Source organism: Microcebus murinus, chromosome 1 (assembly GCF_040939455.1).
Source record: "Microcebus murinus isolate Inina chromosome 1, M.murinus_Inina_mat1.0, whole genome shotgun sequence".
In the NCBI taxonomy this organism is placed as follows: Eukaryota; Metazoa; Chordata; class Mammalia; order Primates; family Cheirogaleidae; genus Microcebus; species Microcebus murinus.
In genome coordinates, this window is record NC_134104.1 from 108,424,542 (window position 1) to 108,441,403 (window position 16,862).

Below are 16,862 nucleotides of genomic sequence, written 5' to 3' on the forward strand. Positions count from 1 at the left end.
GAATATGGTTAGCAAAAAGGATTGACTGTTCTTCTATATCTAGCATTTTGTTTTGTCTCTAACTAAAAAATACAGTTTGGGTAGTTTCATATCTTCCTGAGGGGGTGACTGAAGGATGTGGATGATAATGCTAATGAAGATAAAAATGATATACAAAACATTTACTACATGTCAGATACTGTTCTAAGTAGTTAATCTTATTTAATCATCACCACAACACTCCAGTTTACAAACAAACTGAAGCACTTATAGCAGCCAAATAATTTGATCAAGGTCATTTACCCCATCAGACAGCTGGACCATAGAATAAAAATCCCCCTCAGGTATACCAGACAGAAAGAAGACAAAAGGAGTAACAGGCATTAGAAACAACAGAGGGAGGGAGAAAGAGAAAGACACAAAATGGACAAATCAAAGGAGCAAAGGGAGACAAGGAGAACTTCATTCCATAATCAGTCCATAAATCCTATAACTCATTTCAAAAGTCATTCCAAGAATATTCCAAGGACTTTGGGGACCAATTTAGAGGAGAGACTGGAATAGCAATGGATGCAGTCCTTAAAGATCCTACTCCTACTCCACTTCAAAAACATCTAGACTATTCCAGAAAACAAACTTAATTAACCAGTTCCCTATTAAAGAGGGTGGCAGGTGACAGAGGGTGCAAAATCTTACATGGACTACTAAAGTTGCTCTGCTTTCAAAAGCTACTGTGTAGAAACTAGCCTGGCTTTCCCAAGTTCTACAATGATCACGGAATCTTTCAGAAGTGCCACAATATGCAGAAGCACAGGTGAGAACAACATCAAGCTTTGGTCAGCAATAATTCTTGCCCTTCTATTTCTCACCTAATATCATTAAGAAAATCAGTTGCATCCATAAAGTAAAAACAATAACTCCTCAGCACAGACCTAGAGTATAGGTCTGCACACATACACACATAGTTCCTCTTTTTCTACCTTCACAGAAGAAACAGAAAATATAAACTGATGCTCCTTGACTTACAAGGGGGTTACATTTGCATAAATCCCTCATAAACTGAAAATATCATAAGTGAAAAATCTTTTGTGAGTCGAATTCTACTTACAGAATTTTCGGCTTATGATGAGTTTATCAGGACATTAACTCCTTGTTAAGTCAAGAAGTATTCATTAGAATGCATATAGCTTTGGCACCATCATAAAGTTAAAAAATCATTAGCTGAGCCGGGCGCGGTGGCTCACGCCTGTAATCCTAGCACTCTGGGAGGCTGAGGCGGGCGGATTGCTCAAGGTCAGGAGTTCGAAACCAGCCTGAGCAAGAGCGAGACCCCGTCTCTACTATAAATAGAAAGAAATTAATTGGCCAACTAATATATATATAAAACTAGCCGGGCATGGTGGCACATGCCTGTAGTCCCAGCTACTCGGGAGGCTGAGGCAGCAGGATTGCTTGAGCCCAGGAGTTTGAGGTTGCTATGAGCTAGGCTGACGCCACAGCACTCACTCTAGCCTGGGCAACAAGCGAGACTCTGTCTCAAAAAAAAAAAAAAAAAAATCATTAGCTGAACCATCTTAAGTCAGGGACTGTCCCTACACTTTCCAGTGTATAAGATAGTAGGACTGTAACCTAGAGAGGACTTCTAAGATTTTAAGGAACAATTTTCTTCTTTAAAAACTTTTCTATCCACCATCAATGACTAGACCAGTGTGGTTCTCTTTTGACTCATTAATGCTAATCTTAGGTTGAAATTTTCTTAGACATCTTGTAGAATTTCTTAAAATATTATTATAAATAGAGATACTATTGAGATCTTATAGTCATTAAAGACATACTAGGTACCAATAAAAACAGTTAAGATTCTACATCAATACTCAAGCTTTTAGGTATGTGTACACCAACACCCACATATGCACACATACTTTAGCAAAAGCAACATCACTCATCAAGTGTTTATTGTACATGAAATCTTACATTAGATATTTAAGCAACAGAAAACGAACAAGATACCCCACTTTCAAATAACTGTATGTGCTTAGGTATGTTTGTAGGTAAAAACATCATAATATTCCATCATTCAGGGCTTTTTAAAAGTTTTTATTTAAGAGATGTTTTCAGACATCAATAAATTTTACTGTACTTACTGCTAAAATGTCTGCTTCTACTGGCAGTAGGTTTAAGAATGCAAAGAGCTGCACAGTCAAGATGGTGTAGACCTGTGTGGCCGACAGCATGAGCATCCCTAGGGAGAGCAGCATCTCGTTGTAAAATCACCTGAAAGACAAGGTCATGAGTAACAATGAGAGCTACTGCCTTATTCAATCATTTGATATAATAATTCTTGATATCAAAAAATATTTCTTTTAATTACAAACATCTGTTAACATTAAAATTAAAGCTTATATTTCAAAAACATAAGAATTCACACACATTTAGACATTTAGGTTAAAATCCAAGGTTAGTCAATACCTACATAATTTATGGTGACTCTAAGTTCTATTTTAATCACAAAACAAACATCCTCCCATAGTGCTCTGTTTACAGCATAGTCTACTAATCCAATTTTCAGAGAATATAGATTTCAACCAAAATAACAGTTAAAAACACATACAAATATCTTTGCTTTAAAGTTTTCTACAATTTAAACAATGTTTAGCCTCTGATTTAATATAAATTCATATGTAAATACTCTTGTATGTTGTGCCCATATTAGAGGATGCCAAAGAAATAATTGCTGCTTCTTATAAATACTTTTTGTACTTTACCTCTTAATAATTTATACTTTTTTCTTCTCTGTTTCCTAATGGCAACAGTGTAGCTACCTCTCCCAAACTCATCCTGTTCTCCACCTAACTCTGGAATAAATACAATTATGCACAAAATGGCTTAACACAGCAGTGCAATATGGAAGGGAAAGACTTTGGATGGGGATGCCAACAGATGAAACAGGAAATACAGAAGGCGGATCACAGTGAGTAGCGTAAGCACAACTTGAGAATTTTGGAACTTAGTATTTATGGAACATTCTGGTAAACATGTGAATAGGCAGTGATAAATAAAGGTCTGGAGCTCCACACAAGGCAAAGAGAAATTTAGTAATCTTCAATAAATAGGTAATAACTGAAGTGATCTTAATATAAAATAAAAAATAAAAAAGAGGACTAAAGAAAACTCTGAAGAATACCTAAATTTAAGAGGCAGGGATAAAAGGGGGGAATAGTTCCAACTTTTTCCCATTAAATATGATGTTAGCTGTGGGTGTGTCATATACAGCCTTTATTATATATTGAGGTATGTTCCTTCTATGTCTAGTTTGTTAAGGATTTTTTACCATGAAAGGATTCTGAATTTTATCAAATGTTTTTTTCTGCATCTACTGAGATGATCATATAGTTTTTTGTCTTTAATCATTTTTAGATGACACATCACATTTATTAATTTGCATATGTTGAACCATCCTTTATCCTGGTATAAAACCCACTTGATCATGATGTATTAGCCTTTTGGTGTGCTGCTGGATTCAATTTACTAGTATTTTGTTGAAAATTTGTGGATCTATGTTCATCAGAAATACTAGTCTGTCATTTCCTTTTGTGTGTGTCATTGTCTGGTTTTGGTATCGGGGTAATACTGGCCTTGTAGAGTAAGTTAGGTAGAATTCCTCCTCCTCAATTTTTTGAAACAGTTTCAAGAGGATTGGTATTAATTCTTCTTTGTATGTTTAGAATTCAGCTGTGAATCCACCTGGTCCTGGGCCAGATGGACTTTTGTTGGAAGATTTTTTTTTAATTACTGATTCAATCTAGCTACTCAATATTGGTCTGTTCAGGAGTTCTATTTCCTCCTGGCTCAATCTCAGGAGCATGTATATTTCCAGGAATTTATCCACTTCCTCTAACTTTTCTAGTTTGTGAGAGCATAGTTGTTCATAATAGTCTCTGATGACCTTTTGTATTTCTGTGATATCAGTTGTAATGTCTCTGTTTTCATTTCTGATTGTGTTTATTTAGGTCTTCTCTCTCCTTGGTTACTCTAGCATCAATTTTGCTCATCTTTTCAAAGAACCAACTTTTCATTTCATTGACCCTTTATTTTGGTTTGTTTGGGGGTTTTTTGGTCTCAATTTCATTTAGTTCTGCTCTGATCTTTGTTATTTCTTCTGCTAATTTTGGGTTTGTTTTGCTCCTGTTCTTCTAGTTCCTTGAGGTATGATATTAGGATGTTACCATTGTGATCTATTTTTTTTTTTTCATGTAGGCATTTAATGCTATAAACTTCCTTCTTGGAACTGCCTTTTCTGTATCCCACAGGTTTTGGTATGTTGTGTTGTACATTTGTTTCCAAAATTTTTTAATTTTTGTCTTAATTTCATCATTGAACCAGTGATTATTCAGTGGCATATTGTTTAATTCCATATGTTTGTATAGTTTCTTAAGTTCCTCTTAGTATTGATTTCCAGTTTTATTCCACTGTAGTCAGAGAAGATTCTAGATATGATTTTGATTTTTTTGTTGTTGTTAAGATTTGTATTATGGCCAAACATGTGGGCTATCTTGGAGAGTGCTCCACCACATGCCAGTCAAAAGAATTTTGACCTTAGATATTATGGTTATAATATGACGTGGTGAAATCCTTTTTGCAATATATACACCTGGGGATCACTGGGCCTCCTATATCTGGATGTCTAACTCTCTTGCTAGACTTGGGAAGTTTTCATAGATTATTTTCTTGAATAGGTTTTCTAAACTTTTTGATCTCTCTTCGCCACTGGGACACAAAAGTTTTTCATTTTCATGAAGTCAAACTTAGCTATTTTTTCTTTTATTTCCTGTGCTTTTGGTGTCCAAGAAGTTATTGCTAATTCCAATGTCATGAAGATTGTCCCTGTTTTCTTCTAATAGTCTTACAGGTGTCCTTGCGGGCCACATGCGGCCCACAGAGGACATTTATGTGGCCTGCCAGGTATTTTTGCTGCCACTGCCCATCCTGCTTAGCAGCCAACTGGCCCCAGGCCCACAGTGCGCATGTGTGGAATGTGTGCCACACTCTCCAATGGCCCTCCAACAGTATGAGGGACAGTGAACTGGCCCCTGTTTAAAAAGTTTGAGGACCCCTGGTCTTATATATAAGCTCTTATGCTTAGGTCTTTGATCCATTTTGAGTTAATTTTTGCATATGATATAAGCTTTGAGTCCAACTTCATTCTTTTGCATGTGCATACTCAGTTTTTCCAATACCATTTGTTGAAAAGACTGTGTACAACTTCTTTCCCCACTGAATGGTCTTCAGTTTTGGGGGAAGACCTTGAGAAAAACTGGTGTTACTTCTTTTTTAAACATTTCATAGAAATCTCCAGTAAAGCTATCTGGGCCTTTCCTTCTTGGAATATTTTTGAGCACTGCTTCAATCTCCTTACTAGTTATGTATCTGTTCATATTTTCTATTTCTTCAGGATTCAGTGTTGGTAGGTCGTGTGTTTCTATTAACTTGTCCCTTTCATGCAGGTTATCCAATTTCATGGCATACAACTGTTCATGGTACTCTTTCAAAACCCTTTTTATTTCTCTAAAATTGGTGGTTATTCTCCCTCTTTCATTTCTGATTTTAGTTATTTGAGTCCTCTCTCTTTTTTTCTTAATCATTCTAGCTAAAAATTTGTTAAGTTTTTTTTATCTTTTTGAAGAACCAACCCTTGGTTTTGTTGATTTTCTCTTGGCCCTATTTTTAAGAACTTGAGCACCCTGGCTGGCCACGTGATTATCTGTATGGCTTTAGAGCACAATGACAGTTAGTCATCTAAGGCTGGCCTGGTAATTGCAAAATTTAAAATTTTCCCAAACATTACAGGAAATCCTAACTTCACATTTAAATCAGTGGCAATACTACACAATCCTCTACACAAAATTGCATTTTAAAACTTCGTTTTAAGAATGTTGGTGGCACTTAGTGTTGAAGACCAACATTACTTTCAGGAAATTCCTTTCCAAATAACTTTTAATTTTGAAGATGACTCAACAGTCTAATGTCAACTGCTTCAGTGCCAAATAACACTCATGAAACAGCCACCCATCTCCATAGGAAATCCTACAAGTAAGCTCTTATTCCATTGGTTCTCAAGCTAAATTTCTAAGCATTACTGGCATCTCAAAAATTGGACAAAACACTCCACTGCTAAAATAATTATAATCTTTTTCAAAATTACAAAAGAGTAAATGGAGAGTAATTTCAGCTTTTCTCTCAATAAATGTATTTCATGCTACAATAAGCATCAAAAGAATGTATGCTATACCAAGCACCAACAGAAAAATAAACAATTAGCTAACTAATTTATATTAGTCACATTTCATTTAACAGGTTATTTTCCCTACAAAGGTGATCGTGGTCATATATGTATACTAAATACATACAGTACCATAAAATTTCCTCCAAAATAGTTTTCTCGGTTCATACAACACTTGAATATATCAATAACTTCATGGTGTTCCTTAAAACACTCATGAATTCCAGGAATTCTGACAACTAGAACTATTAATATCTACTATAGTTAAATTCCCATAAAGTATAGTTTTTTTAAAGCTTTTAGAGAGAATAGCTCAGAAGTTGTAATAAGTACAAGTATTACAGCAGCAAATAAAACAGAACAAAAACAATAAGGCTTTACTTTTTAAGGAAACAAAAAAGGCCTTTTTTTTTTTTTTTGCAAAGAAACAGAAGCTTGCTCAGCTAAATCCACTAACATGAAGCCATCCAAACTGAAAACAAATCTCATCTAAAACTTTTTACTGCTGTCAACCAAATCAAAATTTTTTCAGCTATGCAACAGTTGTTTTACAATTTGACTTTTTCAACAAATGAAACAAAATGAACAAATTTTTAATTTTAAAAGATAGGTTTCCTTAAGACAAAAAATTCTTTCCAACCCCAAGGCCTTCATACCAACTGTTATCAATGTATCTACTCATGTTGCATTTTTTTTCCCATGAAGACAATACTTAATTATTTCTTTCAAAATATTAACTAATACGATCAAAGATATTTCTACTGTTAAATGACAGAACTCATGTTCTGTTCTTCCCCCAAATGTACCTTTGACCTTATGCAGACATAGGTAATAGTTGTCTTTTTGATATTAAACATTATTAAGCATTATTCATTAAAGTATGAGAAAGACTCTTGGCTTGGCTAAACTTTAGTCAGGCTTCTGAATCTTCTACTAGACCATCTGTGCAGTTCCTTGTAAGATCCAGTTTTAGCAAAGAACCCTGCTAAGTCAGCTTAGCAAAAACGCCCATCCTCAGTATCTGATCATTGTCTATATCTGATCAGGTTCCTCATCCTCCACCATCCCCCAGGTGATATATCATCACTCTGGCCTATCTTTAGCAAGAATGCAGTTAGGTCGGTTTAGCCAGAATCCCTCTTACCCGTGATGTTTTCTCTTAGTAATTTTCCATAACCACTGACCCCCACACTGCTCCTTCACTATAAATTCCCAATTGCTCATGCTGTATTCGGAATTGAGTCTAATCTCTCTCCTCTACTACAAGATACTACTGTAGTGGTCACTGTACCTATCAAGAAGGTCCTGAATAGTCTTCCTTACTGTGCTTTAACAAGTGTCACTGAATAATTTTTTCTTTAACAAGTAGAATTAGTAAATTGTGGAATATGCATATAATAGAATTCTCTAGAGTAATTGAAATGAATCACAGCTACATGACCAACATGGATATATCTCACAAGAACAAAGTTGAGCAAAAGACACAAGTCACTGAGAATGCAAACACTATGATTCCATTCATATGAAGCTATTTAAAATTCAAAATAAATGATATTATATACATATTCACATTTAAGAGAAAAAACATAAAGAAAAGAGAAGAAGTAATCTTCATTGAAATGAAATGACAAAGGGGAATGTGATCGGGGAAATAGTGCTTCTGGGAGGCCAGCAATATTCTGTACTTTGACCTAGGCTGTGGTGAGACAGAAACTTGCTTTTTAACTGTTATTTAAACTGTACACAAATGTTTCATGCATTCTTCTGTATCTGTGTTCTCTGATCATTTTTAAAAAGAAAAAATAAAAATAAAAACAAAGCATCCTGGCATTCAAAACAAGGTTTTTGTTGTTTTGTTTTTCTGACTACAAGGAAATATTTTGAAAAACTGGCAAACAGAAGTCTACCAAGATCACACACACAAAGTGAGTCAACAAATAAGCAAATATTAAAAACTAGACTCCTATTCAACCCCAAAGTTACAGCTTCTCATTCAGTGAATATGAGACAGGATGTGGTAATCTATATTATTCATATTATTAACATGTGCTCCATGTGATTCTTATCACCAGGGAAGTCTGGAAAATACACTGTAGTGCAATATATCACAAATCATCCAGGGCCTGTGATAAAAATAAATGTTGCCAGGCCACTCTCCTGGAAATTTACACAGAAAATATACAATTTGACTTTTTAAAACTGTTCTTTAGTGAATCCTCATGATCAAGTCAAACTTGGAAAATACTGTTTTCAAGCCAAAGATTGGCAAGTGGTATATCAAGTCATTATTCAGAAACTTCTTGCAAGTCAATGGTAGTGGGTAGAGAGTCAAACTAGAGAAGAAAAAGCAGGAAAAAAAGAGGAAAATAGGAGTGCTAACAAAAACACATTTCATGACTGTTGTCACCAGTACCATAGGGCTACCAACCCTAGCAATAAGCTACAAAACAAACAAGAAAAAGACAACTGACAATGAAATTGCTTTCATGAATTTCACAATCTTAAGCATCATTTAGGAAAAGATGATAGAAAATTCTGGTTTTCTTGGTTATAAAAAATATCATGACCAGTGTACTTGACTTGAAAGTACCAATCAATCTGAACCAGAATTTTTTATTTTTATGATACTTCACACAAATGTCACCAATCACTATAGCCAACATTGCCAGAAAATTTAATTTTATGCCAAGCACTGTGTTAAGCATTTGACATGAATGTTTTCCCTTCTAATCCTCAAAACCACCTTGTAAAATAAAACAAAAACAACACAGAGAAAAAGCAACTTGCACTGTCATTCCAGTTTCCCTATTTTAGGGGATTGCATTCTATGTGTAGGAGCTAAAAGCTAACTGACTGAATAAATGAACCAATTCCCCTACTTATCATCCCTATCCCAAATCTTCCTTCTTTAATTTACGCACAATTCCTGAACAAAAAGCAGAACATATCCAACAACCCATACACATTTTGAATGTTAAGTATGAAATTTCACCTATTATGTGAATGGTGGAGAAGTCCCGAGCACCAGACCATTTCCATTGATTATAACAACTGTTTTCTTTAAAATATTATCGACAGCTTTGTTACTGGCCTTCTTTTCTGTACCCCACTCTCCCTTGGCAAGTGTTTGCAACCTGCCTATGTACCTACCATGCTTCACCCCTCTTAACTTCCTCTGCCTTTATTTATCATAATAGTCATGACTTTCTATCATATTATTAATATAATTTTCATAACTGTTATGTTCATTGTTTAGTGTCCATCTTTGCCATAAAGATATTAATATATACCCCTCAAGGACAAGAATCTTTAATTTTATGGATATCTATCACAAGTACCTAAACAGTACCTAACATGTATTAGGTGCTTAATATTTGTAAAATGACTGTAAACACAGCCTATCTTGATATCATCTTCAGAGCATCTGAATGCGGCAACCTGCTAACTATGCTTTAAAAAAATCATTTAATACTTTTAACATTAAAAATGTTAATATTAAAACTTTATATATTTTTTATATACAGTCACCCCTCAGTATCTGTGGGGGATTGGTTTCAGGTGCGCACTCCATGAATACCAAAATCCACAGATGCTCAAGTTCCTTTTATAAAATGGTGTAGTATTTGCATATAACCTATGCACACCCTCCCATGCACTTTAAATCATCTTATAATAACTTATACATATAATATTTATAACTTATACAATGTAAATGCTATGTAAGTAGTTGTTATACTGTACTGTTTATGAAATAACAACAAAAAAGTCTTTACATGTTCAGTACAGATGTAACCATCAATTTTTTTTTTCAAATATTTTGAATATTGGTTAAATCCACCCATACAGAACCCATGGATACAGAAGGCCAACTGTAGTTTAATACTAAAAAATACAAAAATATTATGTAAAGAATAAAACTATTTGTTAATACATATAAACTCTGAGTGGTGAGATTTTATGTAGTTTTTATTATTTTCTTTATATTTATTTGCATGTTTCAGAATAAAAAATTAAAACCTTCTAAAGCCTATTTCACTTTCTATAAATATACTATACAAAAGACTAGTGGGGGGAAAAAGCAGAAATCTTAACAGAAATCTGTTCCACCTGCTCAAGTTTTCGAAGTGTGCATTACTTTTACACAGAAAAACATTTTTAATGAGCAAGCAACAAGGACTTTAATTCACAAGTCTAGTCACAATTTGGAGATGAAATGATTTCTTCTGAAGTAAAATGTGCAATCAAAAAAGAATAAATGCAGGCAGAACTTGAACAAGGAGTTTACAAATCTGAGCTGTCATTTTCTTTCTGTAAGTCCTCAAATACACTCAAAAATATTCTATCCCACACCACAGTCCTTATATTAATAGTTATCATTATTGCCATAAACGTCAAATGTAGCAGCCACTTGGGCTCCGAGGTATGTGCATCAGTTGGCAATGCATCACAATCAGCCACATAAACTATCACATTAAGTGATAGTGATAGCTTAATTAATTCCTACGCCATGGATTACTAGTGTCCCATTTTCCTCTGACAAGTTGCTCAGCACTGTGCTCAGGTACAAAGGCATAACCAAACCAATGCCAAAAACTCATATTTTTAGTTCTATCTCCTGGAGCCACTCCAGACACCAATTCCGTACCAGCAGGGGCAGAAAGAAACTATACAGTAAACAAAAAATGTTTAATATAATAATTATTAAGCTATGATAGGACAATAAATATAAACAGAGGTGGGAAAGGGCAAGAGAGAGGAATTACAATGGGGCATGAGGAGACTTCTGGGAGTGATGGATATGTTTATTAACTTTATCATGGTGACGGTTTCATGGTTATATGGTAGAATTTATCAAAGTATACACTTTAAATATGTACCATTTATTGTATGTCAATTATTAATATAAATCAACAAAGGAATTATAAACTATGATAGGAGAGTAAGGAGGGAGTTACTCCAAAAAGACAAACTTGGAAGAGGGGTCCCCTCCCCGAGGCTCAAGTTCAGTTCTCATCAGAGTAGGTTATGGCTGAAGCACACTAAATAAAAGATAATTTCACTGGGTTGACCAGACCAGAGCTGGTCCAAAGTTGCCAGGCAAGTAGGAAACAACCCTCTGGGGTACAGACAAGCTGAGGCTGATAGGTAGATGTACAGAGGTACTCAGGGCACTGTTGCAGGCACAAGGCCTAGAATGTGCAGTATCTACATCAAGAGAGTTGCAGGAAACAATTCCCTGAGCAGAGGTAGTCAAAGCACTTCATCCATAAGGTCTGGAATACATGGTGTCCACATAGGAAAAGTCATGGCAAAGCAGTCACCAAGCCTGGAGTGGGGTGTGAGATCACCAAAGACTTGTGCACTCTGGACACATGGGTGAGGCAGAGCACCACTGGATGTCCCCACCACATGCACTTGTTGAGAGATCATGCAGCAGGAATAAGAAAAAGCAAAACACAACTCACGGGAACTAGGAAGAAAAAAATCACCTTCCTCTAACGTCTGATAAAGTTTAACATCATGTTCTTTATAAAAGAGAAATGTTCAAAGTCCAGTCCATTATCATAGAGTAGGTACTGAGGGATGAATTTGGAGCAGAGAAATAATAAATTAATAATTGACACAATTACCTTTCTGTTCTTAGCAGTATTTAAATACAGCAGTGCTTCTCTCACTTAACACTAAGGAAAGAGTAATGTGAATCCATGGCCATTAATGTATCATCAAGGGAGCTGGGTCTGTAACACTACCATAATAGTATCGTTTATTTTTTTAAAGTCATACAAATTTCTATTGTAGAGCCATATGCATGGTGGTGCACACTTGTAGTCCTAGCTATCTGGGAAGCTAACGTAGGAGGATCACTTGAGCCCAGGAGTTCAAGGCTATAGTGTGCTATGACTGTGCCCGAAAATAGTCACTGCACCTAGTGGGGGCAATATAGTGAGACTCCATCTCTTAAAAAAACAACTTCTTTTCTACTCTAGCCTAGAGTCTATTCTTGTATTTATTTATATCAGTATGGAATCGCAGATTCCTGATTTATTCAATGGGTTTATTATCCATGTATGTTTTAAATGAAAATATTTTAAATTATACAACAATTTGATTGTTGTACCTATGAACTTCTGGAGGCCGCCCACATTCCTTGGCTTGTGGCCCCTTCCTCCATCTTCAAAGCCAGCAATGATAGATTGATTCCTTCTAAAATCACATTTTTCCAAACTCCTCTTCTGCCTCCCTCTTCCATTTTTAAGGATGCTTGTGATTACACTGGGCCCACCTGCATAATACTGGATAATCTTCCTACCCCAAAATCCTTAATCATATCTGCAAAGTTCCTTTTCTCATACAAGATAACATATAGGTTGCAGATATTATGATATGGACATCTTTGTGGGGGTCATTATTCTGTCTACCACAGAAACTATCCCATTTCTCATCAAAATTTCAATTTATTCATGTATTTATTTATATCGGTATGGAATCACAGATTCCTGATTTATTCAATGGGTTATAATCTGCTACAGTATTATTATTTTGATGCCCAACTGTCTCCAATTTAGCCAGTGGAGACTCATTAAAACTGGTCTCTGTGTCTTTTTAACATGTTCCCATCACTTTTGAGTTCTTCTTTGTTTTCTGGCATAAGATTTTCCAATCCCACCTTGTACTTTTTCCTGTCCCAACCCTAAAGTCAGCCATTTCTGCAAGGAGAATATTCTTGTTTATAGGAACCTCACACTAACATATTTGGGGGTTACAGAGCATCAGGACAACTTTCTCTCAAATGACTTAGGGAAAAAAAGATCTCTGTACTGTTTTTACAACTTTCCTGTAACTTTGTAATTATTTCAAAATTTAAAAAACATTATTTTATTTTTATTATATAATGTCTTCCAAAGTTCAAAATAACTTATTTGAAGCTAGATAAAAATCACTGTGGATTCTCCCAGAACCTGATAAACTGAATTTAGCTGTTTTTGAGACAGTCTCTCTCTATCACCCAGGGTAGAATGCAGTGGTATCATCATAGATGACCGCAACCTGAAACTCCTGGGCTTAAGCGATCCTTCTCCCTCAGCTTCCTGAGTAGCTGGGACTACAGGCATAGGCCATGATGCCCAGCTAATTTTTTTTTTTATTTTTAGTAGAGACGGGGTCTCACTCTTGCTCAGGCTGGTCTGGAACTCTTGAGCTCAAGCAATCCTCCTGCCTCGGCCTCTCAGAGTGCTAGGATTACAGGCATAAGCCACCACACCCGGCTGAATTTAGCTTTCAAACTTAAGTGCAAAGACTATAAGGAAAGCTGTAATATAGGAATCGAATTTCTAACTCTGATCTCATCATTTACTATAGTTAATACTACCATAATTATCCTCTAATCTTTACACAGCATTTATTATACTGCTATCTAATCAAACTTTTATGATTTTTTACTAATACTAAAGATAATGCTCATTGGAAAGTATAAAGAAAAACTTGATTATGCATAATTTTAACATTCACAGAAATGAGTGTTTGCATTTGTGTGCTGCAATTTATTATCACAGGTTCCAATAGATCCTTTCTCTCCCAATCTCATTTTCAGCTTTCCTCCCTAACTGCCATCCAGCTCACCTGTAAATGACCCAGCTCCCCCAACACACCAGACACAAAGGCAACAGCCTTGTATATACATCTTAATGGGCCACCACAACTTCCTAAATTTTAATCCCTTATTCTATAGCACTTGCATCACAATGGTTCTGCTTCCCTGATCCAACCATGACTAAGTCTTTTTTCCATGCATATTTTACATCATTTGTATCATATTGTATTATGATTTGTATGTTTTTTTTTTACTTCAAATTATATCAAACATTTTCCCTTGTTATTAAAACTCTTCATAACCATTATGTTAACAGCTACATAGTATTGCATTACATGGCTGGATCATAACTTTGTCTAACTATATTCTCTTATTGTACAATATTAAGTCAAATCCAACTATTTTAGTTACAAATAATTGTACGATAAATATAAATCCCTTTCCACATTTCTGATTATCTTCTCAGACTAGTTTCCTAGATATGGAATCACTAAACCAAAGAAACTTTTTAAGACTTAATATATATTTATTCTCAAATTGCTTTCCAGAATGAATGTTCCTATTTATATTTCCAAATAAATGTGCATTTCATTATCATTTTTCATCTTCGTTGGTGTTAATAAAATTATAAATGATAAAAATAGCTAGTTTATTGAATGCTTAATATACATTATTTCTTTTAATGCTCACAACTCTATGAAGTAGGTTCCACTGCCTTTCCATAAAGATAGGAAAATAAGACTCAGATCAATAAGAAAGTACTTATAATAATGCTTAATACATAGCAAGCACTTTATAAGTATTTGCTATTATTTTTACATAATTTGCCCAATATCACTGACTTTTTAAACATTGAAGCTAAGATTCAAATAAAGGTCTGTATAATGAAATCTCACCATTCCCAGATCATCCAAGTATTATATAAATTTGCATTTCTTTAATTACTTATGACGTCAAAGTTGTTCATGTCTCCGCAATGAAATATTTAAGATTAAATATTTGTAAACTTCTTTCAAGAAAAATTAAGATAAATGAATATATATTATGATAATTTATATGTTCAAATCACCTTCCATTCCAGTCTTAACTTTATAATTCATAGATCTCTGAATCAGACTCCGATAAATGTTTACCCCTATGGCTTTCTCCATAACATCAGAATTAAGTCACAAAAAAAATTTTTTTGAAAATAAATTATGTATTGGCACCTTTTTCCAAACCTAAAGAAAATAAAATGTTCTATCTTCTTTTATAATGCCCAAATACATGTAACTATGTAACATGATAGCAGGAAACTAATAGTACATGTATAATAAGATAATAGTACATGTATAATAGTTCAACACTATGCTAAAAAGATACTACATACTCCCCATATTCAGGATAATCATACATCATACGGCTCAAATTCTTTAATGTTTCACTTTCCACTTTATTTACATAAGTGATCAACTTGTATAGGTAAAAAAGAAAGTAAATGAGTGTTAAAAGCAATTAATATTACACAGAAAAATCAGTTGTTTCTATAGACCAGCAATGAACAATCCAAAAATGAAATTAAGAAAAACTTCCATTTATAATAGCATCCAAAAAATAAAATATTCAGGAATAAATTTGACAAAGAAGACCTTTTGTACACTGAAAATTATAATACACAAAAAACATTGCTGAAAGAAATCAAGGACACATCCACATATTAGACAGCTTAAATTGTTAAGATGGCGATATACTTCCCAAAGCAATCTACAGATTCAATATATTACCTCTCAAAAATTCAATGGCCTTGTATGCAAGATGGAAAAAGTGGACCCTCAAATTCATATGGAATTGCAAGGGGCCCTGAATAGGCAAAATATTTTTTAAAAAGAACAAAGCTGGAGGACTCACATCTCCCAGTTTTGAAATTTTCCTATAAATCCACAGTAATCAAAATCGTATGGTACTGGCATAAGGATAGATACATAGACAAAAGTAGAATTGAGAGTCCATAAATAAACCCATATATCTATGACAAATTGATTTTCAATAAAGACGCCAAGACCATTCAATGGGGAAAGAACAGTCTCTTCAATAAGTGATATTGGACAACTGGATATTCACATGCAAGACAATGTTGTAACCCTAACTCATATCATATATAAAAATTAATGCAAAATGGATCAGTGACCTAAATATAAGAGCTAAAATTATAAAACTCTTAGAAGAAAACACAAGGGTAAATATTCATGACCTGAGATTTGGCAATGAAATCTTAGATATGACCCCAAAAGCATGAATAACAAAAATTAACAAATACATTGAACTTGATCAAAATTAAAAACTTTTATATATCAAAGGGCATTATCAAGAAAGGAAAAAAAAACAATCCACACATTGTAAGAAAATATTTGCCCATCATACATCTGATAAGGGTCTAGTATCCAGAGTATATAAAAACACAACTCAATACAAAAAGATAACTCAATTTTTAAAAAGGGCAAAGAACATGCACAGAAATTTCTCCTAAGTAGATATACAAATGGCCAAGAAGTACATGAAAAAATGCCCAACATCATTAGTCATCAGGGAAATGCAAATGAAAAGCATAGTGAGATATCACTTCATACCCATAAGGATGGTAATAACTCTTTTTAAAACACAAAATAAGTGAAAGCAGGTACTCAAACAAATCTTAGGACACAAAGGCTCACAGCAACACTATTCATGATAGTCAAAAGGTGGAAACAACCCAAATATGTATCAACAAACAGATGAAGAGATAAACTGATATATACACACAATGAAATATTCTTTAGCTGTAAAAAAGGAAGTACTGATACATGCTACAACATGGGTGTACCTTGAAAATATTTTGCCAAGCCAGGCATAAAAGGTCACATGCTGAATGATTCCATTTATATGAAATATACAGAATAAGTAAATCCATAGAAACAGAAAGCATATTGGTGGTTGCCATGGGCCAGGGGCATCCAGGGAATGAGGAATAACTGCTTAATGGGTATAGGATTTTAC

At 34.4% G+C, this 16,862-nt stretch overlaps 1 protein-coding gene across 1 annotated transcript in view; it reads right to left on the bottom strand.

The window, feature by feature from the left end:
- The window catches only part of RNF13 (ring finger protein 13), a 115,236-nt gene that overhangs the window by 89,334 nt on the left and 9,040 nt on the right, over positions 1-16,862 (bottom strand). Inside the window, exon 2 of the mRNA XM_012782846.3 lies at positions 2,124-2,253. Within this exon, the coding sequence (XP_012638300.1) occupies positions 2,124-2,237 (114 nt within the window). The 5' untranslated portion in view covers positions 2,238-2,253. The remainder of the gene's footprint in view (positions 1-2,123; positions 2,254-16,862) is intronic.